This window comes from Kickxella alabastrina, assembly GCF_025024165.1.
Source record: "Kickxella alabastrina strain RSA 675 chromosome Unknown BX661scaffold_28, whole genome shotgun sequence".
NCBI lineage: Eukaryota > Fungi > Kickxellomycota > Kickxellomycetes > Kickxellales > Kickxellaceae > Kickxella > Kickxella alabastrina.
Window position 1 is genome coordinate 1 of NW_026251499.1, and position 27,745 is coordinate 27,745.

General features: G+C 50.1%; 9 protein-coding genes across 9 annotated transcripts; 4 read left to right on the forward strand and 5 right to left on the reverse strand.

Annotated features, from left to right (window-relative positions):
- Positions 1-6,799: 6,799 nt before the first annotated feature.
- On the forward strand, positions 6,800-7,354 carry BX661DRAFT_187895 (uncharacterized protein; the record flags this gene model as incomplete). Its single annotated transcript, XM_051537315.1, has 1 exon — positions 6,800-7,354. A coding segment is annotated over exon 1 (269 nt), but the record flags the coding sequence as incomplete, so codon positions are not given.
- A 165-nt stretch (positions 7,355-7,519) lies between these two features.
- Positions 7,520-7,863, reverse strand: BX661DRAFT_187913 (uncharacterized protein; the record flags this gene model as incomplete). The annotated part of the gene is made up of 1 exon (XM_051537316.1): positions 7,520-7,863. A coding segment is annotated over one exon (223 nt), but the record flags the coding sequence as incomplete, so codon positions are not given.
- Positions 7,864-8,424: 561 nt separating this feature from the next.
- Positions 8,425-8,950, forward strand: BX661DRAFT_187917 (uncharacterized protein; the record flags this gene model as incomplete). The annotated part of the gene is made up of 2 exons (XM_051537317.1): positions 8,425-8,744; positions 8,866-8,950. A coding segment is annotated over exon 1 (231 nt), but the record flags the coding sequence as incomplete, so codon positions are not given.
- Positions 8,951-10,577: 1,627 nt separating this feature from the next.
- BX661DRAFT_187918 (uncharacterized protein) lies at positions 10,578-12,536 on the reverse strand. The gene has a single exon (XM_051537318.1). It carries the CDS (start codon positions 12,454-12,456, stop codon positions 10,762-10,764), a length of 1,695 nt encoding a protein of 564 aa, XP_051389120.1. The 5' UTR covers positions 12,457-12,536; the 3' UTR covers positions 10,578-10,761.
- BX661DRAFT_187919 (GLE1-like protein-domain-containing protein) lies at positions 12,537-14,927 on the reverse strand. The gene is made up of 2 exons (XM_051537319.1): positions 12,966-14,927; positions 12,537-12,940 (listed from the first exon to the last, which is right to left on the reverse strand). The coding sequence occupies exon 1, from the start codon at positions 14,841-14,843 to the stop codon at positions 13,023-13,025; it is 1,821 nt and encodes a 606-aa protein (XP_051389121.1). The 5' UTR covers positions 14,844-14,927; the 3' UTR covers positions 12,537-12,940; positions 12,966-13,022.
- Positions 14,928-16,226: 1,299 nt separating this feature from the next.
- Positions 16,227-20,177, forward strand: BX661DRAFT_146187 (ABC-2 type transporter-domain-containing protein; the record flags this gene model as incomplete). The annotated part of the gene is made up of 1 exon (XM_051533148.1): positions 16,227-20,177. One exon carries the CDS (start codon positions 16,227-16,229, stop codon positions 20,175-20,177), a length of 3,951 nt encoding a protein of 1,316 aa, XP_051389122.1.
- Positions 20,178-20,306: 129 nt separating this feature from the next.
- On the reverse strand, positions 20,307-22,784 carry BX661DRAFT_173184 (peptidase family S49-domain-containing protein; the record flags this gene model as incomplete). The annotated part of the gene is made up of 1 exon (XM_051533845.1): positions 20,307-22,784. The coding sequence occupies one exon, from the start codon at positions 22,782-22,784 to the stop codon at positions 20,307-20,309; it is 2,478 nt and encodes an 825-aa protein (XP_051389123.1).
- A 187-nt stretch (positions 22,785-22,971) lies between these two features.
- BX661DRAFT_61895 (trypsin-like cysteine/serine peptidase domain-containing protein) lies at positions 22,972-24,256 on the reverse strand. Its single transcript, XM_051539323.1, has one exon. It carries the CDS (start codon positions 24,158-24,160, stop codon positions 23,057-23,059), a length of 1,104 nt encoding a protein of 367 aa, XP_051389124.1. The 5' UTR covers positions 24,161-24,256; the 3' UTR covers positions 22,972-23,056.
- Positions 24,257-25,236: 980 nt separating this feature from the next.
- Positions 25,237-25,863, forward strand: BX661DRAFT_173186 (uncharacterized protein; the record flags this gene model as incomplete). The annotated part of the gene is made up of 2 exons (XM_051533846.1): positions 25,237-25,624; positions 25,697-25,863. The coding sequence occupies 2 exons, from the start codon at positions 25,237-25,239 to the stop codon at positions 25,861-25,863; spliced, it is 555 nt and encodes a 184-aa protein (XP_051389125.1).
- Between the last annotated feature and the right edge of the window lie 1,882 nt (positions 25,864-27,745).

The following is a 27,745-nucleotide window of genomic DNA, read 5'->3' on the forward strand; positions in this document are numbered from 1 at the left end:
GGAGTTCCTGACAACTACATACTCGCGTGCAGTGTCATACTATGACACACTGCACAAATACTACCACCTACAACAGCCTGGGACATTAGAGACCTTAGAGGAGTTTGTGGTGCAATTCAAGTACCTCGCGGAAATTCTGGAATTCAAACTCTCAGACAGGCATGTGACCACGACCTTCCTCATGAAGCTACCACCAATGCTCAACCAGCAGATTCTGAGCGAATCGACAAGCTCGACAGTATACGAGATTGATGCACTGACTTCCCGTGCCAGAGCCTTCCTGCGCATTCATGGCCGTCATGATAATACAGCTATGAATGTGGATGCAATAATGGTGAATGCAGTGCAGACAGAAAGGAGACGCAGTGGCCTGCCGCCATTTGCAAGTGTCTCCAAGCAGTCGGGCTGTACCAAGGAGATGTTTGAGAAGTGGGCTGCCAACAACGTGTGCCTTGGGTGTGGCAGTGATGAACACAAGTGGCATCGCTGCCCTAAGAATACACACCCAAAAGCAAGAAGGGCATGAGTGGATGTGAGTCCTCTGCCCTTATTGTAATGCGATTTGGACTAGCTAGAATATATATTAATAGAAATGAGACTACGGAAAGAGCTAAAGAGCTCACTATTCAGAATTCGCCGTACGCGTAAAATATCATAAACATATTTTACGCGTCTGCGCTGTCACGTGACTCGGCCCCCATTTCTGATGTCACATTCGCCCCTACTTAAGATCAGACTCCGTCGGTCTTGGCGATAGCGCGCGCGGTTAAATATCGTTCATATGCTTCTGTCTCATCCACGCTACTCTTGTCCTCCCATGTTCGTCCTTCTATTCCATATCCTTCCCACTGCACCAGGTATTGGCGTTTTCGCCTCCACACACGGTCGTCAACAATCTTTTCGACCTGATACTCGAGGTGTCCTGCAACTTCTACAGGTGGTGGTTCAGAGCGGAGTGCGGCACGGTGATCGTCGGCAGCATGGTATTTTTTTAGGTGTGACCACGAAATGACCGGGTGAATGCACATGTCGAGTGGGAGTTTGAGGCGGAATGCATTTCGGCCGATCTGTTCTTCGACCTTGTAGGGCCCAGCCCATTTATGTTGCAGTGAGTTGCTGGACCGGTTACGCAGGTAAGGTGGCGTTGTAAAGTTCGTCGAGATCATTACTTCATCGCCTGGCACAATGTCGGGTGAGGTTATCTTCTTGTCGTGGTTTCTGATCATGCGTAGCTGTGCGAATTCGATGTTTTCCTTGACTATTTCGCTAATCTGTTTAATCTTCAGGATTGTATCGTCGGCGTCGGTATTGGGCTCAGCAGTTTCCATGTTGAAGGCGATGGTGGCGGCGTTCAATGGTTGGAAGCTATAATTTGCATAGAATGGGCTGTGCTGTGTCGAGCTGTTGCTGCGACTATTATAGGCGAACTCTGCATGCACTATGTGTTGGTTCCAGTCGTTTTGGTAATTGTTGCACGTCGCACGCAGCATTGACTCCAGTATCTGGTTCACACGCTCAGTCTGTCCATCAGTTTGTGCATGGCCGGCAGTGGACATGTTGAGTTGCGTTCCAGTTTGCTTCCACAGTGCCATCCAGAATGCAGAGCGGAATTTCGGATCACGGTCTGATATTATGGACTCGGGCAGGCCATGTTGGCGGTAGATGGTCTTGAAATACAGGTCGGCGGTTGTCTGGGCGGTTGCGGCATTGTGTGTTGGTACAAAGTGTGCCATCTTGGACAGGCGGTCAACGACGACCATGATTGCATCATATCCGTCCTTTGTCTTAGGTAGGCTGACAATGAAGTCCATGCTCACACTTGACCAGTTGCGTCGCGGGATCTGTAGCGGCTGTAGCGGTCCATCGCTTGGCCTGTTGCTGCCTTTGACTCTTTGGCACAGGTCACACGTTGTGACATAATTCTCGCAATCCACATACATGCCTGGCCAATAGAATAGTTCACTCAGCTTGTCGTATGTTGCTTTTATACCCGGGTGTATTGCAGCATCATGGAACTCGGCCAGCAGTAGTGATCTGTCTTGCTTTGTTCCGACGCAGCGGCGTCCTTTCTTGAACAGGACACCACCCTGTGCATGGAATTTGTTTGTAATGTCGCGCTCGGCTCTGGATGTTGGTTCTTCGCCACTACTAATCCTCTCCATAATTTTCTCCAACTTGCTGTCGCCCTTGTAGGAGTTCTCAGGGTTCGCGCTCGTCTTCAGCGTTAGCGCTTTGACAGCAGCCATGCGGACTGCTATCCTCCCCCCTTTTCCTGAAGAGCCGAACCCGTTGGCTCCACCGGCTGTCTCCTCAAAGGACTTGACCTCAGTGATGTGTGAGTGTGCGATCTTGGTTGGAATCAACTGTGCTATGCGGTCATGTGCAGCGAACGGAATCTCTATATTGCCTGTGTTGAACAGGAGTACTGAAATCTCACCGCGGTAGCCCCCGTCGACTATTCCTCCGAGCACCACAACACCCTTGGCAGCCAGGCTACTGTGTGGGGCAATGCGCAGGTATGTGCCTATTGGCGCCTTGGCGGCGATGCCTAATGGGACAAGGTGTTGGGCCTTGGGCTCGAGCACAAACTTGGTTATACAGTATACATCAAATCCAGCGTCATCTGGATATGCCTTGCAAGGCATCGTCGCATCGTCGTGTAGCAGCTGAACCTCCATGCTGTTGGCAGTTGTGCGTGGCACAAACAGTGCGCACAGTTTCCATTTTTCAAATTGGTCTATCAGGTCGTCGTTGTGCGTATTGTCCTTTGGCTGGTCAGTCTCCATGGTTGCACTCGTCGTTTCTGCAGCCACTGTCTCTTGTGTTCGTTTGGCTTCTGTTTCGGCTTCAGCGCGACATCCGCGTTGGTAGTTCTTGTAGTGCAGCGACTTGCGCACATATTCAGCACGGTTTAGTTCTCTGCGCTCATCGGCAGTCAAATATGTTCTGTCGACCACGGCTGGCGTTGGCGGAAAATTCGTTGTCTGTGCAGCTGGAGTGGTTGTCTTGATATTGGGCATGGGTATGGGCATAGGTATAGGTACGGATGTGTGTGCGGCGTCATCGTTTTTACTCGTGTTGTTCAGCGGGGCATCATTTAGTGGTATAGCTGGTGCAGTCAGTCCTGTCGGTGGCGTCAGTGCCATGTGTGGCACCTTGCCTGAATGTGACGCTGCGTATACTATGTTGTCGGGTTGCGATTCGAGTGAGCGTGACAAGCCGTCAGCAACTGCATTTTGAGCGCCCTTGCGGTAAATGATTTTCATGTCGAATTCCTGCCAGATATCCAGCCAGCGGGCCTGGCGCGGGGATATGTTGTTTTGCGTCTTAAGGAACTCGATTGATTTGTGGTCTGTAATCACTTCAAACTTGATGCCATGTAGGTAATGCCGCCAGAGGACCAGTGCACGAATGATTGCAAGAAGTTCTTGCTCGTGGACTGCATAGTTGCGCTGTGCTGGTCCCAGCTTTGCCGAATAGAATGCCACTGGGCACCACACCTTGTCATGTCGTTGGTGTAGGACACCGCCAATTGCAGAGCCGGATGCATCTGTCTCGACTCTCGTTTCGCAAGTTGGATCATACTGATGGAGTATTGGTGCTGTGGATAGTTGCTGCTTCAGCTCGGTGAAAGCCCTGTCAGCCTGGTCGTTCCACGAAAAGTCGGTATTGCATAGCAAATCGGTCAGCGGTAGTGCTATTCTAGCATAGTTTTTAATAAACCGGCGGTAGTAGCCGCTTAATCCAAGGAATGCGCGGATGTCTGTAATTGTCTCTGGCGTGCGCCACTCTTTAACGGCATCTACTTTGCGTGGGTCAGTCGCAATACCCTTGCCTGAAATGACAAACCCAAGGAAGTCGACTGTGTCTTTGAAGAATGCACATTTTTCGGGTTTTGTGTGCAGGTTGTGCTCCTTGAGGCAGGCGAGTACATCCTCGAGATCTTTTGCATGGTCGGCGTCATTCTTTGAAAAGACTAAGATGTCGTCTAGGTACACGATGCACGTTTTGCCAAGTAGGTTGCGCAGCGCATGGTTCATGACACGTTGGAAGACGGCAGGGGCATTTGTCAGCCCGAAAGGTACAACTGTGAATTCAAATGACCCTTGTTTTGTGCGGAAGGCAGTTTTGGCGATGTCTGCATTGCAAATTCGCACCTGGTGGTAAGCCTGTACCAAATCGATTTTCGAGAAAACTTTTGCGCCACGGGTGTCGTCAAGCAAATCGTCTATACGCGGCATTGGGAATGCATCTTTTATCGTCACTGCGTTCAGGCCACGGTAGTCAACACACAGGCGCATTGATCCATCCTTTTTCTTGACAAAGAGGACTGGTGCACCCCATGGGGAAGATGACGGGCGGATATACCCCTTTGCAAGTAAGTCAGTCACTTGTCGGTCTAGTTCATCCATCTCTGCATGTGACAGGCGGTATGGTGCCTTGGTCACAGGTGCTGTGCCCTCATGTACATGGATTTCCATCTCAGGGCCGCCTGGTGGTGGTCGTTTGGAGGGCGGCTGATCAAGGACTTGGGTGTATCTGGCATGTAGCTCCTGTAGCGCCCTGTCTTGTGTCGTCGTGGTTGCTGCCACATGGATTGCTGGATTGGTATCGTTGTCAGGGAATGTAATTCGTAGCCATCCCCATTCCTCAATTTGGTCGTTTGCACGTGCAGTTTTCAGTGCACTGATTGACATAGGCTTCAGCTGGTCCTCGTCGGTCCGAGGCTCTGCATTACCCCGGATGGACCAGCTTTTCCCGCCATAGTCAAATGTCACCTTGTCAAGGTGGCTGTGGATCGTGGCCTTGTGTTTTTTTAGCCAATTATTTCCTAATATTATATCTTCGGAAACTGGGAGAACAAGGCAATGTACTGTAATTGTTAGGTTGCTCAGGAGGCGCAGCGTTACTGTGCACGACTCGGTGCAGTCCTTGTAGTGTGCGCCATTGGCCAGTTGTATTGGTTGGCTGTGTTGTAGTCGTTCGGATTTCAGTTTAAGTCGGTCGCGGGTCTGTTCGTTGATGATGGTAATTTGTGATCCATTGTCGATGAGCACACGGATGGCTTTGGTGTCTATAGTTGCATTTAAAATCAGTTGGGGCTCAGGTGAGGTTTGTCTGTTAATAGCGGTTTTATTTGGGGGGCAAACGGCAATTTCAGAGATGATAAGGGTAGAGGACTCACATCCACTCATGCCCTTCTTGCTTTTGGGTGTGTATTCTTAGGGCAGCGATGCCACTTGTGTTCATCACTGCCACACCCAAGGCACACGTTGTTGGCAGCCCACTTCTCAAACATCTCCTTGGTACAGCCCGACTGCTTGGAGACACTTGCAAATGGCGGCAGGCCACTGCGTCTCCTTTCTGTCTGCACTGCATTCACCATTATTGCATCCACATTCATAGCTGTATTATCATGACGGCCATGAATGCGCAGGAAGGCTCTGGCACGGGAAGTCAGTGCATCAATCTCGTATACTGTCGAGCTTGTCGATTCGCTCAGAATCTGCTGGTTGAGCATTGGTGGTAGCTTCATGAGGAAGGTCGTGGTCACATGCCTGTCTGAGAGTTTGAATTCCAGAATTTCCGCGAGGTACTTGAATTGCACCACAAACTCCTCTAAGGTCTCTAATGTCCCAGGCTGTTGTAGGTGGTAGTATTTGTGCAGTGTGTCATAGTATGACACTGCACGCGAGTATGTAGTTGTCAGGAACTCCTTGAACGTTCCCCAGTCGCGGTGGTCCTTGTTGTGTTCTGTACAGTGTCTGCGGTACTCGTTTTTCTTGTCTGTTGGGATCTTGTGTGAGGCTACAAATACCCACTCACTCTCGTCTAGCTTTGCGTGGATAAAGTGTTCCTCAGTATCTCTCACCCAGGGTCCAACGGCAATTGCCACCTTCTCTGCGTTGTCCTCGTCTGGTGCCAGTGTCGGGCTGAATCTCATTGCCGATTCGTATGGCGACATTCCAGTCATGGTTACTGTTTTTTTTTTTTTTTTTTTTTTTTTTTGTTTTTATATATATATATTAACCAGTTTGTCTGTCGGTCAGTCAGTCGTTGATGAGGAAGCGCGGGTTTTCGAACTTGAGGTGCTACCAAATGTAATGCGATTTGGACTAGCTATAATATATATTAATAGAAATGAGACTACGGGAAGAGCTAAAGAGCTCACTATTCAGAATTCGCCGTACGCGTAAAATATCATAAACATATTTTACGCGTCTGCGCTGTCACGTGACTCGGCCCCCATTTCTGATGTCACACGAACTGTGAATTGGAAAGGAAAGAAAAAATGATAAAGTAAATTAAGAAATAAGAAAGAATAACGTTAAATTGAAATCATTTGGCAAAATAGCAGAAATCGAAAATTATGGATGCAATCAACCTTCAGTAAAATTGGTCAATGTGCGAGTTTAAAAGCATTTGTTGTTTACAGTTAAAGTGATCGGTGAAAGGTGATCAGTAGATTGGTAAACAAGAGGTACAGACAAGAGTTAAAATATTTATATTTTACTCATATTTTCTTCAAGTTTAATAAAATTTTAATTTTTTGCAGTTGATTTTTTGGGTCGTAAAAAGATTTATTAAAAACAAAAAAACCTAAAGTGCTAGCTTCTTGAATGACCCAGCATTGATCTCGTCCTCAGCTGGTCGCTTAAGCTGGCCACTATCCTCTTTGAGGAGCTCAATTGCCTGGGGATGCATAAATCTGGGAGCAGCATCCCAGTTAGCCTGTCGTTTAAATGTACTGTCCCACCAGAGCTGGTGGCTAATGTACTGGTTTCCCGGTTCAAATAAGAACCGGCGCATTGAGTGGAATAGATCCCTGAATATCTTGCTTGGATTTCCTATCCCAAACAACTCCAGATACTTTTCCTCAACCATCATGATGCTGTACCGACTCAAAGCCAGGCTTTGACTGTCCAGAAATTTGAAGCCTTGAACGTCATCTCTCTTAGTATCAGCTGAGCGCACTGCATCCATAACGACATAGAAAACACTCTCCATGTCGTCAAGGATTCCCCGGATGGGGCTGCTGCTGAGCATGGGAATTCCCATGAAAAGCGGCGTCCCTGTAAATGGGTCCTTGGCCACCTCCACCTGTCCCACTGTTGTTGCATTGAACCCCCACTGTTCGGCAACATCAATGTGTTTGAGTTGGGTTGGCCCAGTGTCCCTGGCAGCATCCTCAGCAGTGCCCCAGCCAATGACCTTGGCACAGCCCCAGTCAATGACATACACCTTGTCGTTTTTGACGCACACATTCCCTGCTGAGATGTCCCTGTGCAGGACACCGGTGTCATTTGCCTGGGCAAGACACAGGGTCAGCTGCTTGACAAAGCCAGGAACCAGCTCAGCCTTCTGATTGTCAGTCTTGACTTTCAGATACTCGGCCATTGACTGGCCGCAGTACTCCATGAGCACGAACTCCAGCCGGTATCCATTAAGGTTGCTGATGAGCAGGCCGCTCGAAAAGATCTTGGGAATACATTCGACTGATCTCTTGTTGAGGATGGCGTATGCGGCACCCTCGGGCAAACGATTGACTGGGGTCCAGGAAAGCTTCAGCACAGCATCACGACCTTTGCAAGTCCCCCTGAATAAATGGACATGGCGCCCAATCATGTATGAATAACGCGCTATTGTCTCCTTGATACAAAACAGAGCACTGCCACCCTTGACATCCTCAACATCCTCGCCATCCTTGCTATCCTCGTCATCCATGACATCCTCGTCATCCTCGCCATCCTCATCACCCATGAAAACCGAGTATAAGACTTCAATCTTCGAATTTCCCTTGCCCTTTTTTTCCCCATTGACGTTCTGCGAAAAAATGAAAGAGCTATATTTCTTCGAGACATCGCAGAAATGCCCAAAAATGTCAGACTTCAGAGTCAGCAGGAACCAAAACTGCATAAGGCATTCCTGAATTAGTTCAGCTATTTCAGGTGACCAACTATCCGTATTAAAGCATAGCTGGCCAAGCTCGACGATGTACAGTTTGTCACGATAATATGCGTGAAGCGTCAGGATGTGCCCATGGAGGTAGAAGACAGGTGCAAATGTGCGGGTTGCCTGCTTATCATTGAGCGCATGGCCGTAATCTGCGAGCTGGCCGCGAGTATCCTCTGGTGCTTCGTCGGGACAAACGTCTATCTTGGCCTCAAGTATAGCATGAACGGCATCGATGTCCTGTGTCTTGTATTTGTGGTAAAACGCAATGTCCGGCTTGTGCGGAGTGCCTCGTATGACCTCGCTCTGATGGTCCGCCGTAATAAGCCTCCAGTCTGGGATTGGAGTTCTGCCTGCTGGAATACGTCCATTTGCAACGCCAACCGCAGCCTTCATTCCAAAAATAAGCTCTCTTAGATAACCGACCAAAAGAGCTTCGGATTTCAAGCCTTTTAACATATCTTCGCTATCGCGGAAAATATTGACATGTTCGCCTTTGGCCTTCGTGATCCCGGTGACCTTTTTGGACTTAACTACTGGCGACCCCCTGGCTATGTCGAGGAAGAGATCAGGCCAATCCTTCATGAACTGTCTGTACTGCCCCTTGACACCCAGCGATTTGACAAACTTATCGAATGGATAGTTGTGCAATATGTTATTGCCGAGGCATTTCAACAGCCGCTGACGGCGCTTATCGCGTACTTCGGGGGGCTCCGATTCCCCTGGTGGCAGCTCGGTATATTTTTGAATTTTCTGGGGCGTTTGGATAGTGCCGCCTGTCTTGCTGTTCTAATAAAAAAGAAAACAAAATGTTTTAAATTAGTGTCCGAATTTGTTTTATATGCACACAGAATAAACAACAACAAACAATTCATCAATATCATAACGATCCGTTTATATTGAAGTACTTACGCCTATTTGATTCGGCGGGGTCTTATTCGGAGGAGCTATCTCAGACATCATTGAGAGAAAGGGAAAGGAAAAGGGAGAGGAAGAGAGAGAGAGAGAGAGAGAGAGAGAGAGAGAGAGAGAGAGAGAGAGAGAGAGAGAGAGTGTGTGTGTGTGTGTGTGTGTGTGTGTGTGTGTGTGTGTGTGTGTGTGTGTGTGTGTGTGTGTGTATTTGATAAGCACTAAAGTATGGTAAAAGTAATAAAAAGTGAAGAAAAAACAAATTGAACGAAATGGTGCGAATTGAGAAAAAAAGCAAATTTCAAAAGTAGAAGCAAAAGTGGAAAGTTGCAAAGGTGAAAATTTGTTGCGATTGATTGCGCAAAAAAATTTGAACAAGAAATTATTTTATTATAAACAAGAAGCTTCCGAGCTTATTTTAGTGCTCGCATTTGGTTGGCTGAAATATCAAAACAAGAAATAATTATATTTACGGATTAATTTACAATCGGTATTGTTCTTTCCCTTGCGCATTGATTTTGAGCTTATATTGTTTCTTTTGGGAGTATGGTGGCCCTGCCATTCACTGCTGTAAAAAATATGTGCTTCTCCAACGCATACACTGAACCGGAGATGCGTCTATGCTCCATCGCCTGGCTGTCAGACCAATTGAGACACAGAGCCACATGTTTCATGTGTCCGTGACGGGAGCATAAAACTCTGAATGCGAGAGAACTTTCACTTGGATCTTTAAAACTCAGCCGCAAGATCACTTGGCTGAAATGGTTAACAAACTCCAGGTGTATGGAACACCACGATAGATAATATATTGAAGAAACTCAAGAAGCATGTGGACGCCCACTACCAGGACAATGAAGCTGGAACCTGGATATGAGACACAGCTGGCAGGAGCTGATAAAGGTTAGGTACACAATGCTGATCAAGTAACTCCAAGGGGAGTGTGCAAAACAAGCAACAGTGTTTGTAAATGAGAGTATAGGCAAAGAGCACAACTGATACAAGGGATGGTGTAACCTACATATCAAACAAGAAATGACGAGATCCTTGATGCCAGAGAAACACCGATTGTTGATAACTCCAATCTTAACAAATGCCCTGACTATCGAATCCACAAGACAAAGATGATGGCCTGCCAAAGTGGCCACAGACAAATAGCAATGAGGACAGTAGATATGCACAGCATATTAGCCCTCTTTCCTATGTGGCCAACGTTGTCTCCTTTGTAGATTGGCAGCTAGCCAAGATACAAAGGCTGCAAAAACACAACAAAATGTGTTCATCTCTCTTCTCTTTTCTTAGTTTTTGATAGAATATAAATTGAGTCTAGTTATTCAATTTATTTGTCAACATGCAGCACACTCCCTTAAACCTAGACATCAGCACCAATGTCTCTTCAATGGCCATTCAAGCAGCACTGCCACCCAATGCGAGGGAACTATTGTGAATAAGTCACTGTAGCATTTGTCTTTATTGTTTTTATAATAAGATTCACGCTAAGTTACTGTATCAAAAAAGTGTATCCACTTTCTCTCTCCCCAATGGTGGCTTGCCTCCCTTTCCTTAACTCTTTTTATTTTTCTTAGTTAATGCCTGCCCTGCCGCAAGAACTGTCTCTTGTGTCTTGGCAAAGGAGAAAAATATCATTCTTGGGTACTCGGTTTTTTATACTTTTTTATCATAAAAATAAAGCATGGCCCAGAAGGGCTTAAACTGTCTTTCAGGTTGGCCAAAGGCCAACTCATGTTGTTGTTGCTGCTGCTGCTTTTTTCGCTCTGCCCACAACAAGAGCAGCCAATATTTGAAAAAGCTCCAATTATCGTCCCCAAAGAAGGTTTGCTTAGCTTTTTTGGTTTTCGATTTCATATATGAAAATGTCTACATTATAAAATAGAACTGAAATCAAGTGATGACGGTAGGTTCTTCGCGATTAACGAATTCTTTGAGCTGCGAGATATGCAGAGCAGCGTCGACCAGGGGCTTCAGCGCAACTTGTGTATCGACATCAAGCAGTTCCTGGTCATATCGCTCAATATAAATGCGCACAGTAGCACCCTGTGAGCCAGTTCCCGAAAGACGGAAAATAATGCGCGACGAGTCATCAAAGATAATGCGCAAGCCCTGGCGGCTCGATACACTGTGATCAATAGGATCAGTGTACTCAAAGTCGTCGACCTTGGCCACAGTATATCCGCTGAAGCTCTTACCAACCAGGCCGCTAGCATTATTGGCCGCCGGCGTGTCTGCAGCGAATGCGCGCAGACGGTCGATCATCTTTGACGCACCCTCGGAGTCGACTTCCTCGTAGTCGTAGCGCGTAAAGTAGTTGCGGCCGTAAATTGCGTAAAAGTCCTGCATTATCGAGCGCACAGACACATCAGGGTTAGTCTGGCCGACATGAGCGATAATATTGAGCCAGGCGACAATTGCCCAAATACCATCTTTTTCGCGAATATGGTCAGACCCAGTGCCAAAGGACTCCTCGCCGCAGATCGACAAGCGGCCGGCATCCATCAGGTTGCCGAAGAACTTCCAGCCGGTCGGCACCTCGAATACATCAAGGCCCTTAGCGTGCGCGACGCGATCAATAGCGCAGGACGTCGGCATGGACCGCGCCAGGCCATGAACGCCGTTACGCTGGAAGTAGGGAATGCACTCCATAGCGTAGTGGGCAATAAGCGCGACAGAGTCTGACGGATTCACAAAACAGTCGTTGCTGATAATCATGTTGCGGTCGCCGTCGCCGTCCGATGCGGCGCCCAGGGAGATGTTCTCACGGGCGACGCGCTCCACAAGCTTGTGCGCGTACGTCAGGTTGGGATCCGGATGGCTGCCGCCAAAATCCTCCAGCGGCGTGCACTGGTCGAGCGAGCTGTCAGCAAACCCCAGCTCGTCAACGAAAATCCGGCGGCCGTACGGCCCAGTGACGCCGTTGAGCCCGTCGAACAGCAGAGAGAAGCTGGGGGTTTGCTCGCGGAAGCGGCGGATCAGGTCAAAATCAAAGATACCAGCCAGCAGCTCAACGTAGTCCTCAACAGGGTCGATGATCTCAACCTCGAAATTGCCAAAGCTGCGCGTGCCAATGACTGACAGGTCCACGGGCTCAGACATATCGACAACGCTGTACTTAGTAATGTTGCGCGTAGCAGCATAAATATCATCAGTGACAGACTCTGGCGCGGGACCTCCATTGCGCATGTTGTACTTGATTCCAAAGTCATTCTCGGGACCTCCCGGGTTATGCGAAGCAGTCAGGATGATGCCTCCGTCGGCCTGGCGCTTGCGGATCACGGCGGATGCCGCGGGCGTTGACAGGATGCCGTCTTGGCCGATGATGAACTTGGCGATGCCGTTGGCGGCGCCGACGCGGATGATCGTCTGCACCGCGTCCTTGACAAAGTAGCGGCCATCACCGCCTACCACCAGTGTGGCGTCCTGTGGGCCTGGCGAGGGCATGGCGGTGAAGATGGCTTGAACGAAGTTCTCCGTGTAGTGTTCCTGCTGGAAAACGACTACGCGCTTGCGTAGCCCTGAGGTGCCTGGCTTTTGGCCCTCAAAGGGCGTCGTCTGGACGCGGCGGGCAGCTGAGGCGGTCATATGGTGGGGGTAACGAGCTTAGGTGTTGGATTGTGAATGAAAAGTAGCTGAAGAGAACTAAAAAGAAACAAAATGCGGACAGTGAAGGGCAGAACAGAGAAGAGAAGCTAGCAGCAGCAATAAAACACCAAAACAATACAAAGTAATGCGACGCAACGCAGCGCAGCGCAGGACTGGGTGCATGCTGTTGCCAGGCAGTGTGATGTATGAGGAGGAAGAGCAGAGATGCAGTAGCCCTGCGGGCTGGTTTAGGGGAGGGGGAGGACGAGGGGCGACCAGGGCGCGCTTGCAGCACTGCCATTCATTCCCTTTTTCTCTCTGTGCCATTGACAAAGAATGATGAATGATGCGACACGGATGATGGTGGGCGATCCCCTCTCCCCTGCTCAACGAAAGCAGAAAGACGAAAACAAACAGAGAGCCAAATAGGCTAGCAGCAGCAACAATAAAAGGGGGCTGATCTGATCTGGTCTGATCTGATCTGGTCTGGACTGGTCTGGTCTGGACTGGACTGGACTGGTCTGGTCTGGACTGGCCTGGTCTGGTCTGGTCTGGTCTGGTCTGGTTCAATCGCGCTTGATCACCCGGCCAGGGCACTCGTTGAGCACGCCGGTCTGGCGGTACGCGTCAACGAAGCCCTGCAGATTGGACTTTGCGGCGACGGCGACGGCGTCGGTGGACGAAATGGCCGGGATCCACTCGGTGGCCAGCACGTCGATGGCGCAGGCAAAATGGCGGCCGTACGCGGCGGCCAGCGCAGCGCCGGCCACAGACAGAAACACGTGCACCAGCAGCGGCGAAATGGTGCGCGGCGGCATGTTAAGCATGCGCGCCAGCCAGGTCCACGCCATGGCCACAGGCAGCACGCTGGGCTTGCCCGGCTCGGGCGGCGTCTGCACAACGGCGGCGAACAGCGCCAGCATCCCGGCCATGCGCTCATTGTAAATGCCCTCGGACTCCAGCGCGCCATCGTCGCGCTCCTTGTACCCGATGGTGCGCAGGAACTCCTCGGCGCCCTGGCCCGGCTGGCGCGCGCCGTACTGCGGCACAACGTACGGGCACTTCTTCACCAGCCGCACCAGCAGAAGGTCGCCGAGATCCGGGAATCGCCGCATCAGCTGCACGGCCGCGGCCGCCAGCGGGTACGCGGCATGGTGCGCCACAGCGACCTCCCTCTCGGCCTGCTTGACCAGCGCCTTGGCCGTCAGGTTGAGCATCCACTGGTGCGCCACTGCGCCATGCAGCCGCGACGCCTCCGCCAAAACGTCGCCAACCGTGGCGGCCACGCGCGTGACAAACGCCACGCTGTCCTTGAGCTGCCCAATGCTGCGCGTCACCAGCCCGCGCTGCTTGAAGCAGTACGCCTTGACGGCCCTGTCGGCCTTGACCTGCGCGCCCGCCCCGCCCATGAGCTGCTGGTACATGGCGCGGTACCTGTCCGCCCACGCCAGCGCCTCGGCCGACACGCCGCTGGCCAGCCTACTCTTCTCGGCCGCGTCGCTCTTGGCCTTTTCTGCGGCGTCGTCCTTGCTGCGCTGCGCCTTGTCTCTCCTGGCCTTCTCGGCAGCCTCCTCTTTCTGCTTCTTCTCAGCCGCGTCTCTCTTGACCTTCTCCGCGGCCTCTCGCACAGCGTCCTCCTCCTTGCGCCTCTCCTCGTCCTTTTTGCGCTGCGCTTCGTCCTTTTTGTGCTGCTCTGCCGCAGCCTCCTCGCGCAGCCTCCGCTCAAAGTCGCTGTGCAGCTGCTGGACGCGCCGCAGCGTCTCTGCCACCGCCGCATCAACCACCACAGCTGGTGCCGCTGCTGACGATGATGCTGGTGGTGGTATATCGAGCGCCAGCGCAGCCAGAGCCTCCTGCGTCCGCCTGAACTCCACCTGGATCGGCAGCGCATAACTGCGGCAGGCATCGGCCCTAGCCCTGTCGATTTTATCGCTGGACACGGGCGCTATCTTTGCGTGTGCGCGCTCGGCTGACTCGCGGTACCTGTCGCCCTTGGCATTTGCTGCCGCCGATGCCACTGTCACCGCGCTGCCGCCGCCGCCGCCGCCACCGCTGGATGTGCTGAGCACAAAGGATGCTGGCGATGCTGGCAAAGGAAAGTCTCTGGTAGGCAGTCTGATTGCGCCACTGGGCAGCGGCTGCTGGTCGGCTTTGGGCCTTCTTGGCTCGGCGAGCGTGGCCGCCGACGCTGCTGTCGCACAGGTTTCGTGTGGCTTGGATTGTGTGTTGATGTTGTTATTCTGGCGCACGCTTTGCCTCTGCCTCTGCCTCTGCCTCTGCTCTCTGCTGCCGTACGCGTGGTCGCTGTCGCTGCTGATACTGCTGCCACTACTGTCCTCCCAAGCCTTACCACCCCTGCCGCCAGACGAAACTAAGCCGTATCTCATATTTTTATTCTATTTTTTGAAGAAAGCTGTGGAAATTATAACAAAAAGTTAAAATGAAGAAAATAAATATAATGTACAGAATTAGTCATTTTTGAAAACAAAAAGTGTTTGTGTGCTTTCGTGTTTCCTATTTCACGTTCTGCCTCGCTCTCTCTTTCTCTTTTTCTCTGTGGGCCGTCGCCGTTGTGGCAAATGACAGGCTCAACTGCAACTAAAATAAAATAAAAAACAGCCCCACAGGCTCACCAACAACCACCAATTCATCAGATCATTGGATCACCTAATCGTTTGGAGATCCGCTGATTGCATGATCAATTGATTCCGCCCCACACTCACTCACTCACATTTTATCTGTCGACGCATGCAGCATTTATATAGCATATCTGACTTGAGCTCATGCCATATTATCTAGCAATGGCCCAATCCCAGCCGGCTCGCTTTACATTATTTCTTTCCTTGCACACGCACACACATTTGCAGAATCACCCTGCATTACTCGCTAAACAAGCTACAGTTTCGTTGGTATAGATGATCGGGACAACCTCAGTATATAAAGTTTTAATATACTTATCGATTGCGCCATATGGCCTGCTTATTATATCCCGCTGAATAATTTTCGGCCGATGACGATAAATATTCAATTCCATATACAAATATTTTTCGGTATTTACACGTTGCCGCTGACTCTGAAATAAACGATTAAATAAATAAAAGAAAGGAATATAATAAAAAACACGCCTGTCCTCCTTTTTATCACCCTTAAAGTACCATCATCATACATCTTTTATACCACTCTGCCGCTACAGCTATTACCACCAACGATTTTTGTAAAACATTGCTTTCAACCTATCCAACATGCCTGACGACGAAAAGTCTGAAAAGCCCGAAAAGCCCGAAAATCCCGAAAGGGCTGAATCGCTGTCTAACCCACCCACGCACAACGAGATGGAAAACACCCAAGCTCCAGTTGCTCCCGGCACCGCCCATTCGCTGGGTAATTCAATTTCCAGCTCGTACGAGTCTGATCTCGCTGACGAGCTCGACTCCAGGATGGCCTTCGGCGAGTTGCTGCACGTCAGCATCAGCCGCGCAACAACCCACTTCCAGTCCATCCAGCGAGCACACAGCCGCCAGCAGCCCTACGGTGACGAGGAGCAGGCCGCCGAAGCAGGAGCCGAAGGCTTTAACCTCAACACCTGGCTGCGCGGCCGCCAGGCTGAAGAGGGGCCTCCGTTCGCCAAGCGCTTCGGCCTGGTTTTCAACGACCTGTCGATCTACGGCGCCAACGTGTCCAACCGCCACATCAGCACGCTAATCACACCATTCTGGAAGCTGATCAAAAACAGCTACCGCGGCTTTGGCATCCTGCAATTGTTCACGGGAATGTCCAAAAAGCGCCAGCTGCTGCACAATATCTCAGGCGAGGTCAAGGAGGGTGAAATGCTGCTTGTACTCGGCCGCCCTGGCTCTGGCTGCTCCACCCTTCTGCGCGTTCTGGGCAACCACTGCAAGACATACACCAAGATCACCGGTACCGTGTCCTACGGCGGCCTGGAGCCCAACGAGGTCAGGAGGCACTATCGTGGCGAGGTCGCCTATAACCAGGAGGACGACATGCACTTTCCGACGCTGACTGTGCGCAAAACCCTCGAGTTTGCCATCAAGTGCAAAACACCCAGTCGCCAGGTGCTCAATGACCCCGAAGGCTACCGCCGCGATATGCTCGACATGTTGCTTGACATGTACGGCCTGACCAGCTGCGCCGACACCATCGTCGGCAATGCCTTCTTGCGTGGCATTTCCGGTGGTGAGCGCAAGCGCGTCAGTATCGCCGAACAGGTTGCTTCCGGAGCTTCCATTGAGGTGTGGGATGGCAGCACCAAGGGACTTGACTCCAGTTCAGCACTAGACTATGTGCGTTCCCTGCGCATCAACGCCGATATCCTCCAGAAATCTATTATCGCCACCATCTACCAGGCCTCCGAGAGTATCTACAAGCTGTTTGACAAGGTCATGGTCATTGACGAGGGCCGCCAGCTGTACTTTGGACCAGCTAACCAGGCTGTTGCATATTTTGAGCGCATCGGTATTGAGAAGCCACCGCGCCAAACCACTTCTGATTTTTTAACTGGACTGACCCGCCTCAACGAGCGCCGCGTGATTTCTGGCTGGGAGGGCAGTGTTCCTGAGACCGCGCAGGACTTTGAGCGGCTCTGGCTCGATTCTCCCGAGCACCAGACTATGCTCAGCGATGTTTCGGCCTTCGAGGATCAGTTGCAGCGCGATGACCGCGGCCAAGAACTGCGTGAATTCGTCGACCGCACCAAAATGGGCACAGGAAAGATTCACCTGCGTCGAAAATCACCATACACCACAACATTTGTGTTCCAGCTGCACCAGCTTCTCAAGCGCGAGTGGGAGATCTTCACCGGCAACCACGCCGAAATCATCTTCAAGTTCTTCTACAACATTGCCTTTGCCATTATCGTCGGCACGCTGTACATTAGGCTGCCGAGGGACACTTCAAGTTACTTTACTCGCGGTGGTGTGCTTTTCTTTGCGCTTCTTTTCAACTCGCTGACATCGATGGCTGAGATCCCGCGCGCGGTCACTGGCCGCCAGGTCGTCTACAAACACAAGGCCCTGGCGATGTACCATCCGGCCGCATTGTCGCTGGCCCAGACTGTCGTCGATATGCCGTTCATGGTGTTTCAGATTATTATCTTTGGCTCTATCCTGTACTGGGCGACATACTTGCAGCGCACAGGCGGCCACTTTTTGGCATTCCTTCTGTACCTCTACATGGGCTGCCTCTGCCTGACGGCCTTCTTCCGTCTGGTCGGCAATATCTCGCCCAACGTCGACATTGGCCATACAATTTCAGGAATCAGCCTGCTTTTCCTCATCCTGTATGTCGGTTATCTTATTCGCCCGGGCTACATGCACCACTACTTCAAGTGGATCTACTGGACAAACCCATTAGCCTACGGCTTCAAGGCGCTGGTGTCCAACGAGTACCGCGATATTAACTTCCCGTGCGCCTCGAACAGCCTGATCCCGCGCGGCCCTGGAATCGGCATTGCCAACCAGGTTTGCACCATAATCGGCTCCAACCCCGGTGAGCTGCGCGTCCGGGGCAGAGACTACCTTGAGCGCACGTACAATATCTACGTTGACGACCAGTGGAAGGACTTTATTGCCGTAGTGTGCTACTGGATCGTGTTTGTCTTGCTCATCGCGCTCACCATGGAGTTTGTTGAGTATGGCAACACTGGTTACACGGTCAACGTCTACAAGCGCCACCGGCCAAACATCGACAAGCTGATCGCCAGCTCTGATGTCGAGTCCGCAGATGGGAGCAACAACACCAGCAAGGGATCTAAAATGTTTGCTGACATTCCTGAGGGTGGTCCGACGGACGAGCAGATCACGTTGGGCACTACGTACACCTGGAAGAACGTGAACTACACGGTTCCGGTCAAGGGCGGTGAGCGCCAGCTCCTGCACGAGGTATCGGGCTACATTAAGCCGGGCACAATGACCGCACTGATGGGCTCGTCAGGAGCCGGTAAAACCACCCTGCTGGACGCCCTGTCGCAGCGCAAGACCATCGGAAAACTCGAAGGCGAGATGCTGATGAACGGCGCGCCCCAGCCCATTAGCTTCCGCCGCATCACCGGCTATTGCGAGCAACTGGACGTGCACAACCCGTATGCCACAGTGCGCGAGGCCCTGCGTTTCTCTGCCGCGCTGCGCAGGTCGGCCAAAGTCAGCACCACAGATCGCGAACGCTATGTCGAGTATGTGATCAAACTCCTCGGTCTCTCGGATATTTCCGACTGCCTGATCGGCGACCCCGAGTCAAGCCAGGGCATTTCGTTAGAGGAGCGCAAGCGCCTGACCATTGGCGTCGAGCTTGTGGCCAAACCCAAAATACTGTTCCTCGACGAGCCCACCTCGGGACTCGACGCCCAGGCCTCCTACTCCATTGTCCAATTTATGCGCAAGCTCGCTGCCGACGGTCAAACCATCCTGTGCACTATCCACCAGCCTTCCGCGCTGCTCTTCGAGCAGTTTGACCGCCTGCTGCTTCTCGTGCGCGGTGGTCGCACGGTGTACTTTGGCGACCTTGGCAAGGACGCACACAAGCTGATCGAGTACTATGAGAAAAACGGCGCAGACAAGTGCGCGCCCAGCGCTAACCCGGCAGAGTACATCTTGGACGTCGTTGGCAATAAGTCTCGCGACACTGACTGGGCACAGATCTGGAACGACTCGCAAGAAAAATCTCATATTGTTGCCGAGGTCGACCGCATCAATCAGCTCAAGCTGGACAGCGGCAGTCCTGATGCGGATGCCGAGCTGGATTCCTCACGCAAGTATGCACAGCTCCTACCATTTCAGATCCAAATTGTCACCATGCGCATGTTCCGGTCTCACTGGCGTGACCAGCAGTATAACCTCACCAGGCTCGCACTCCAGATTATCTGCGCCCTGGCCGTCGGTTTCTCCTTCATCAAGACAGGGAACAGCACGGCCGACACACAGAATAAGGTGTTTGCAATTTTTGAGACCGCTGTGCTGTCAATTTTGGTTATTAACCAGGTGCAGCCACAGTTCCTGCGCCAACGCTTATACTACAGTCGAGAGACATCCACGAACCAGTACGGTTGGGAGGCCTTTTCCTTTGCAATTATCGTCACCGAATGGCCATTTTCGATTTTCTGCAACACCGTGTTTTTCGTCTGCTTCTACTGGCTCGTTGGCCTCAACAGCCTAACGGACCGCACAGGGTACTTTTACATTGCGTATATCCTGCTCGGACTATTCTCAGTCAGTCTTGGCCAAGCTATCGCGGCTTTCTCGCCCAACGACGTTGTCGCTTCAATGCTTAACCCGATATTCACTACCATGATGACTTTGTTCTGTGGTGTCACCATTCCTTATACGCAAATGCCCCGTTTCTGGCGCTCCTGGATGTATTGGCTATCGCCATACACGTATTTCATCGAGGGTGTCATCACTAATGACCTGCACCAGACGCCGGTTCGGTGCAAAACCCGTGAACTGTTTAGTTTTGCCCCCGCTGGTGGCCAGTCTTGTGGCCAGTTTGCCGGTGACTGGATAGCCTCGGCTAGTGGCTATATTCAAGATTTGGGCGCAACAGGTAATTGCGAGTATTGCCCGTATGCAGTTGGCGACCAGTTCTATAAGGAACTTAATTGGTCGTTTAATCACCGCTGGCGCAACTGGTGTATCCTACTTGGGTTCACTCTGTTTAATATTTTCTTTACGGTGTTTATGACGCGCATCTACAAGGTCAACAAGCGGTGACCATTAAAATTAAAGATAGAATATATATTTCATATTTCAATACATAACCGCATGTATATACATAATTATCGATATCATGTCGTATATTTAGTTGCTTGTTTGATAATACAAGACAATACAAAAAATGTGTTACTTAAACTTTACTTGGTCCGCCTCGGCGCGCACCTGGCTGCGGCTGTGCTCTTGAGCAGTCTGCGCCAACGACGAGGCAATAGAGCTCGGGTCCTGCGAGAGAATCTGCTTGATCTCGTTTCTGATTGCCGCCGACACTGCGCTGCTGACAATATTGCTGAACATCATCTGCGGGCCGCCAACGTAATCATCAAGCGCTGCACTGGTGCTGCTGCCGCTGGTGCCATTATCTTTATCGTCTGAAGACCCGAAAACAAGTCTTGAAATAAGGCTCTTTGTCGCCGACACAGACTCAGGGAATTCTTTGACTTTGACATTCTTCAAAATGTCAGCCTTGAATACCGGCGGCCCTTCATGTTTGACCGCACCAAGAGCTGCTTCTTGATCATCGCCCTTGGCCACCTTGAGCTCAATAGCAACGACAGGCTTGGCATCGGTCGTGGCCGTGGCCTTTTTCCCTTTCGAAGCCAAAGCGATCTTCTCGACAGCCTCATCGACAGACGCAAACTGCTCGTACGCAACGGCTTTTTGAATCTCAGTGTTATTCGAGCGATCCACATAAAACTCCACAAGCTTCTTCGCAATATCTACGCGCGCCTCGTGGCCCAGCTGTGCCGCAGCCTCGATGGCCCTGGTGAAGCCGCCCATCTCGTCAACCAGGCCATTGCCCAGCGCTTGCACACCCGTGAACACCTGGCCGCGCGCAACACTCTCAGCCTGCTCCCCAGTGAACCCGCGGCCCTTGGCGACGCGCGCAGTAAAGTCACTATAAATATGGTCAACGTTGCGCTGGTACCTCTCCAACACAGCGCCCTCAGGCGCGTGGAACACCGAGTTGCACTTATTATCAACCGTGTACAGCTCCTCAACGTTGGTACCGATAAAGTCCATCAGCTTGCTGGTGAACACCGGGCGCATCGCTGCCACGCCAATGCTGCCCGTGATGGTGCCGGGGCTGGCGAATATGCGCTTACACGATGTCGATGAGTAGTACGCGCCCGATGCCGACACGTTGCCGTAGCTGGCAACGACGGGCTTGGCAAAGTGCGTTTGTACATAGTCGACGGCTGCCGCAATGGTGTCGCTGGCAATAACGTCGCCGCCGCCCGAGTCTATGCGCAGGACAATCGCCGACACCTGCGGATCCTTGGCCGCCTGCAGCAGCGAGGCGGCGACCGAATGCGAGCCCTGCGGGCCTAGCCGCTCAATGGTCCCCATTAGGTAAACGACGCCAACGGTGACCGGGCGCGACGGAATGAGTAGCTCGAGCGACTGCGCGACCTTCTTTATGTCGGGTCTGCCGAGCGCCTGTTTAAAGCTGCCCATCAGTGAGCCTTGCTTGCCACTGCTGCCGGCCGGGTCATCGTGCATCTCCTTGGACAGGATTTCGTCGCGCCGCTTGCTGCTGTACGTCGACACAAGCATAGGCTTGCGCGGGCCGATGATCGATGCGATCCCGAATGGATATCCCTGCTCACTGACCAGCCCCGCGTTGATAGCGTCAATGGCAGGCAGCGGGCCAACCTCCATCGCGCGGCGAACGACATCGGCGGCAGTCAGCGGAGCGCCGTCCTCGCTGCCCTCCTGCCCGGTCTGCTTCAGAATGGCTGGTCCCCGTGCCAGCGCAATATCGGCAACAAGCGTGTCATTGAGCGACGTCAGCAGGCTCATCAGATTTTCGCGGTGCTTCTCGGGCATCGACTCTTCCGAGTAGGGCGCAACCACGCTCTTGTACTCCTTGCGCGCCTCGACGTGCACGTTGACGCCAATCTTGTCCCCCAGCCGCTTGAAGTAAAACTGCGTCGATGAGAGTCCTATCAGCGGAACATAGCCGGTCGGCTGCACGATAATGTCGCTGAAAGCTGAGGCCAGATAGTACGTGGCCTGGTCGTCAAACGAGTCAATGTAGAAGTACGTGCGACCCAAGTCTTTGTCTACCATTCCAGCTGCCTGCTGCTTCTGGGCTTCTTTCTTGGCCCTGAACGTGGCCAGCGCCTGGCGCAGCTCCTGGATTTGGGCAATGCCCAGGCCAATCGACAGCGGCTCATTTCCCTTGGCCCCGGCCCCGGTGACTTCTGGCGTAACACGTACCACAAGGGACTTTACCCGCGGATCTTCAGCGGCCATCTCCAGGGCCAATAGCGCCTCCAGCATGGTCATCTCCTTGGGCCCGCCCGACAGCCGCTTGATCAGTTTGCTGATCATACTGGCGCTGCCGAAATGCGTCGGCGCCGTGGTTTCGACAATGGAGCCGCCGTTCAGTCGCCAGGTTAGCACAGTGCCGTCGATGATGTTCTCGGAGATATCTTTCTTGGCGGCGTTGACTTTGTTCTTTACGGCTAGGTAAGCGATGCCGGCGACGAGCAGTGATGTCTTCTTGTAGCGCCAGGCAAGCCCAGCAGTGCGCAGAAGCATAGACGAGTAGTGCTTGTTTGCACCACCAGGTTTCGAATTAGGCGAGTTCGTTTCAGACATTGTTAAATTTGTGAATATAATAAAAAAGAGCGATAATGGAGGCAGCCAGTGGTAGGGTGGGGGGACAGAAGAGAGGGTAAAAGAAGTATGTTTTAGACGCATTCACTTTTGCTCAGGCTCACGCCCACGCCCACAGCCCAAAGTGGGTACCAAGACTTGCGTATTTATGCCATCATCGCGATATCATCATGTCTCAGAGAGGGTGTTAAACATTTATTTGATTGATTACCATAAGTCAGAATTAACCAACTAAAAAATCAAAAGCATGCTGCTTAGAAGAAGGCCGATGCGGCGCCCGACACGAGCAGAGCCAGCAGCGGGGTGGCCGCGACCAGCGCCGAGGCCGAGCTGGACGACGACTTTGATGAGGCATCTGCGCTGCTCTCAGCATGCGACGCTGACTCGGCCCCGCTCTTCTCACCATCCAAGTCGCCCTCCTCCTGAACGTCAGCGCCAGAAACCGCGGCGTAGTTGAACTTTGCGCTGGACACAAAATCATTCTCCTTCAGCGTCGTCACCTGAGTCAGCCAGCCGATGTAGTTACCGAACGTCGTGAAGAAGTCCATCGCCCCCACATTGTTGCACACCTCCGCCGGCACATCGCCCTTAACCGCGATAATGTTCAGCAGACCAGCCAGCCCAACGCTGCCGTCGCCAGCGGTTTTGGCCAGGACACCGTCACCGTTGCACACGTTGGACGAAGTCTTGACTGGCACAAGGCACAGAGAGTTGGTCAGGTTGGCGTACGGCGCCCAGACATTCGCGCATGCGCTCTTGGAGCCCACCGCCAGGTTGACTTGCTTGAGGCGCTCAGTGTACGGCCCGGCAGTTGCCTTGCTGCTGCCGCCGGCATCAGCGCTCGTCGACCCCCACCCGTACGCTGTGTACGCGGTGTCCGCCGTCGACACCGGCTTGGAAATAATGCCAGCCGCCGTAGCGTTTGCCAAAGGCTGCGTCAGCTCCAGCACGGCAATATTGTCCGTGAACGCAATAGAGTTATACCCAGGATGCACTGTGATGCGGCTCACCTGGGAGTACCCACCCTTGGCCACCGCCTTTGTAGCATCCACCGTGCCGTTGCCCACCGCGCTGCTGGTCGCGCCAGAGCCCACGAGTACGCGGCCGGCTGAAACTGCCTGGTCGCTAATCGGGTCTGCCACGCATGCTGCACTGGTCAGCACAATCGTCGATGAAATCAACGCTCCTGTACAGACCCCGGTGCTGCTGCCGTTGTCAACAATGATGTTGGTCAGGAAGGAGAATAACTCGCTGGTGGACACTGTGGACCCGCCCACAATGCGCTTATCCAGAGCGTTGACGCTGCTGCTTCCGATAACTGCCGCTGAGGCCAGTGCGAAGAGAGAGAGCTTGACCATTGTTCTATATATGGGGAAATGTGATTATATTGCGATATTAAAAAGAGAGATGGTAAGCAAAAAATAAAGGGTAATGTTTTTGGCGAAAATAGTTGAAAGGTATAGAGTTATGAAAGATAAAAAAGCAAATACAATTTAGAGCAGAGAAAAGATGGTTTTAACAAAGTTGAGAGCACAAATTTTTTATTTTTTCTCAGCAAAAAAATAAAAGAGAAAAGGACAATATTCGAAGAAAAACAATAATAAAATAATATAGGTGCCAAACTGTCCATGATATCGAAGAGGGGATCTCCCCTCTTTTTTTATTGCTTCTTTGCAAACCAATAACAACATTCATTTTTTTGACAGCAAATAATAAACAATCGGTCCGGAAATCCCTTTTTCTCTTTTTTACTCTCTTTTTTACTATTGTTTGCATTTGTCTGATGCGAATCGTGCATCCAATAGGAGGGTTGGCTGGTTGGTTGGTAAGAAATGAGCTGAAAGAAAAAGATGGAATTCCCCATCACACTCAAATCTTAGCGATTTGGGAAAGAAAATGGAAAAATGACAGGCAGATCGTTTCCGAGTTATATCCAATCTGCACGTGCTGCTGGGTTAACAAGAATAAAAGCCAATGCACATGTCATTAGTACATGCCAGGGGACATGGCTGTCTGTAAAGTGCGCTTAGCAGCAAAACTGCCTTTTAATCTTTTTATTCTATTGTTTAGTGTAGTCACCTCCGTCGGACTCTGCATTAATTGCGTTGAACCTGCAGGTTGATCGCGGCAGCGGTTTAATTGTTTGCTTGACTTGTTGCTATATGGTAACTCCTGGTGGAATTTATAATGTTATAATAAGAGGGTGGTGACTTGAGTGAAGCACTAGTCGCCTAGTGTTAGAAGTATGTTTGGTTGAATTATGAAAGTTTTTATTATCAATGGAATCAAAAGTAGAACTAGTGCCGGCTTCATCTTATATATGTATCTCGTTGTCTTTATTGTGCACTTCACCAATTGTGCACTCCGTTGGTGAGAACTGGTTCTTCTGCGGGCAGACTGGCGTCTTGGCGTGTCAAGGCTGTGATCTTTGCATATGCGCATTCAAGCATATACATTATGGAGTGGAGGGGTATATCAGGGTGTCATTATTGTGTCCCCTGATTTGATCCTGCATGGCACCACCAATGCCCTGTTAATTGGCATGTTGAGGTTAAGAATCGTGAAACGAGTCTTCATCGACATCCACTTCCATATCATCAGGTTGCTCAACAATAATCCCCTTAAGAAATTTCAGGGAAAACACGGACATCAGCACAAGATCAACTTCAAGCAAAAAACTGTCAAGGAGGCAAGTCGTTATCTAGTGTCAAAGGATTCTTGCGCCATGTCAGAGGATAAGCTTCATACTTGGTATAAGGATCGTTTGCAGCAAGTGGATTTCCCAGTTCCAGGCATCAAAGTCATTCACAACGCTTATTATTGTAAGCACTGCAACTGTGCTGTTTGTTATAAAGATTGTATGGGAAAAAATTATAGAAAGGTGCATGAAATAGCTTGGATCTCAGTAAATGCCATTACTGGACTTGTTCAACAACTATCTCATAATGGTGCTGAATTAAAAAGCTATATCCGAGTCATTCTCACAGAATTTACGGACGCAGAACTCAAAAGCACGTGGGCATACATTACTTCAGATTTACCTCTTTCTCCCGACGGTTAGCTAATATTAGGTCAATATCACACACATACAAGTTGTGCTTAATATATTCAATTCATTAGTTAGTCAGTTTAAGTTATTCATTTTATTTATAAAAATGTTATATATGCTGCTTCATGTCGCCGAAAATATCAAATAAATATTTGTTATAAATATCCAAGAACTAAAATATAGTCCATTAATCCCAACGAATAAAAGTTACAAAATCTGTTTTGTTGCTTGTTAGACTAAATAACATTTATTACATGTGCTATGTGCTTGTAGGAAAAATGCATCGATGTGGGCCAGCCAAATAATATTGTGCTGCCTCTGACAGAGAAAAAATAGATTTATTGAGCAAAATATAAAACATGTAAAAAACAAGACCTAAAGGAATCAGTTATTATATATAATGATAAAATAGATACATTATAACAAAATAAAGAAAATTACTGATTCTTGAGCGAAAGTCAGCCTAAAATGCTAAGCTGCATCGGTTACTTTATACTTTCTCTCCCAATGGTTTCCCATATTCAATTTTTCAAACATGAACAATCATGATGGATGAATTCGCTGGTTATTAAACACAATTTGTAGGCTGTTAACATTGAATACATTTTTCAATTGCTTTTTACTTGACAAGATTTCTACTACTTTTCTGATATGCCTCCTCCCAGCAAAACCAAACACAAGTCAAAGGTGTTCAAGTGCTCCAAATGCCTGATGACATTTAAAATATATATTTTACGTTCCAAACACTCAAGACAACATAACCCAATCAGTCACTTCGGCCAGCGGCAGAAAATATGTATTGCAACGGAGGAACGACAAGCTCGAGTGTACTTGTGGCAAACTATATGGATATAAATATATGAAAGAGAGCCATGCTTTTTGGTGCAGTGTTCTCAACGCAGCAGATACCAACAGTCAAACTGACACTGGCAACGATGATAACACAAGTGTAAGTATAAACTGGATTGATTCGATACTAAATTGTGTATAATTGACTGTTAAGTACTAACTATAATTTCAATTTAAAAAAGTATCTACCTCCGTCAGAGTCAGCATTGACTTTGTTGGACTTTCAGGTTGACCGTGGCAGTGGTTTAATTATTTTTTGACCTGTTGCTATATGGTAACCCCTGGTGCTATTTATAATTATCTTAGAAAATTCCAGAAGAATCATGGACATCAGCACAAGGTTGAGTTTAACCAGCATGCTGTCAAGGAAGCGAGTCGATATCTACTATCAGAGGATTTGGGCGCCATGACAGAGGACAAGATTCAGCGTTGGTTTGAGGATCGTTTGCGGCGAGTGGATTTTCCAGTTTCAGTCATCAAAGTCACTAACAACGCTTATTATTGCGAGCACTGCTACTATGCTGCTTGTAATAAATATAGCATGTATTTACATTATAAGAAAGAGCACAACACATCTTGGATTCAAGCAAATGTGAGCACTGGGCCTGTTCAGCGACTGACTGTTGGTAGTACTCAATTCAACAAATATATTCGGGTTATTCTCACAGAATTCACAGACGCAGAACTCGAGGACACTTGGGCATACATTACTTCGGATTTACCTCTTTCGCATGATGATTAATTAATTTCATTAATAAAACAAATAATAGCTACGCTTTTTGTTGCATTTATTTTATATTTCATGTAATCGAATTTTTTACTAATATTATAAAAATAGCTGTGTTGCTTTGTTTTGCCATAAGCAATCAAATACCCGTTAAGTAGCAGAACAAAACAGCGCATGACCAGTATCACCAGGATGCGCACACTTCTCAGAAACATTATTTCATTTACTTGTTTACATGGTTACTAACGGTGCGCTTGTCAATTAGATACCTATTACATTATTTGCTCCCGCTTAGTCACCCGTTGTCGCCTTATATTG

What these genes read in the sequence shown, in the direction of transcription:
- BX661DRAFT_187919 (XM_051537319.1), bottom strand. Translation starts at nt 14,843, where the DNA reads ATGAGATACGGCTTAGTTTCGTCTGGCGGCAGGGGTGGTAAGGCTTGG.
- BX661DRAFT_187918 (XM_051537318.1), bottom strand. Translation starts at nt 12,456, where the DNA reads ATGACCGCCTCAGCTGCCCGCCGCGTCCAGACGACGCCCTTTGAGGGC.
- BX661DRAFT_61895 (XM_051539323.1), bottom strand. Translation starts at nt 24,160, where the DNA reads ATGGTCAAGCTCTCTCTCTTCGCACTGGCCTCAGCGGCAGTTATCGGA.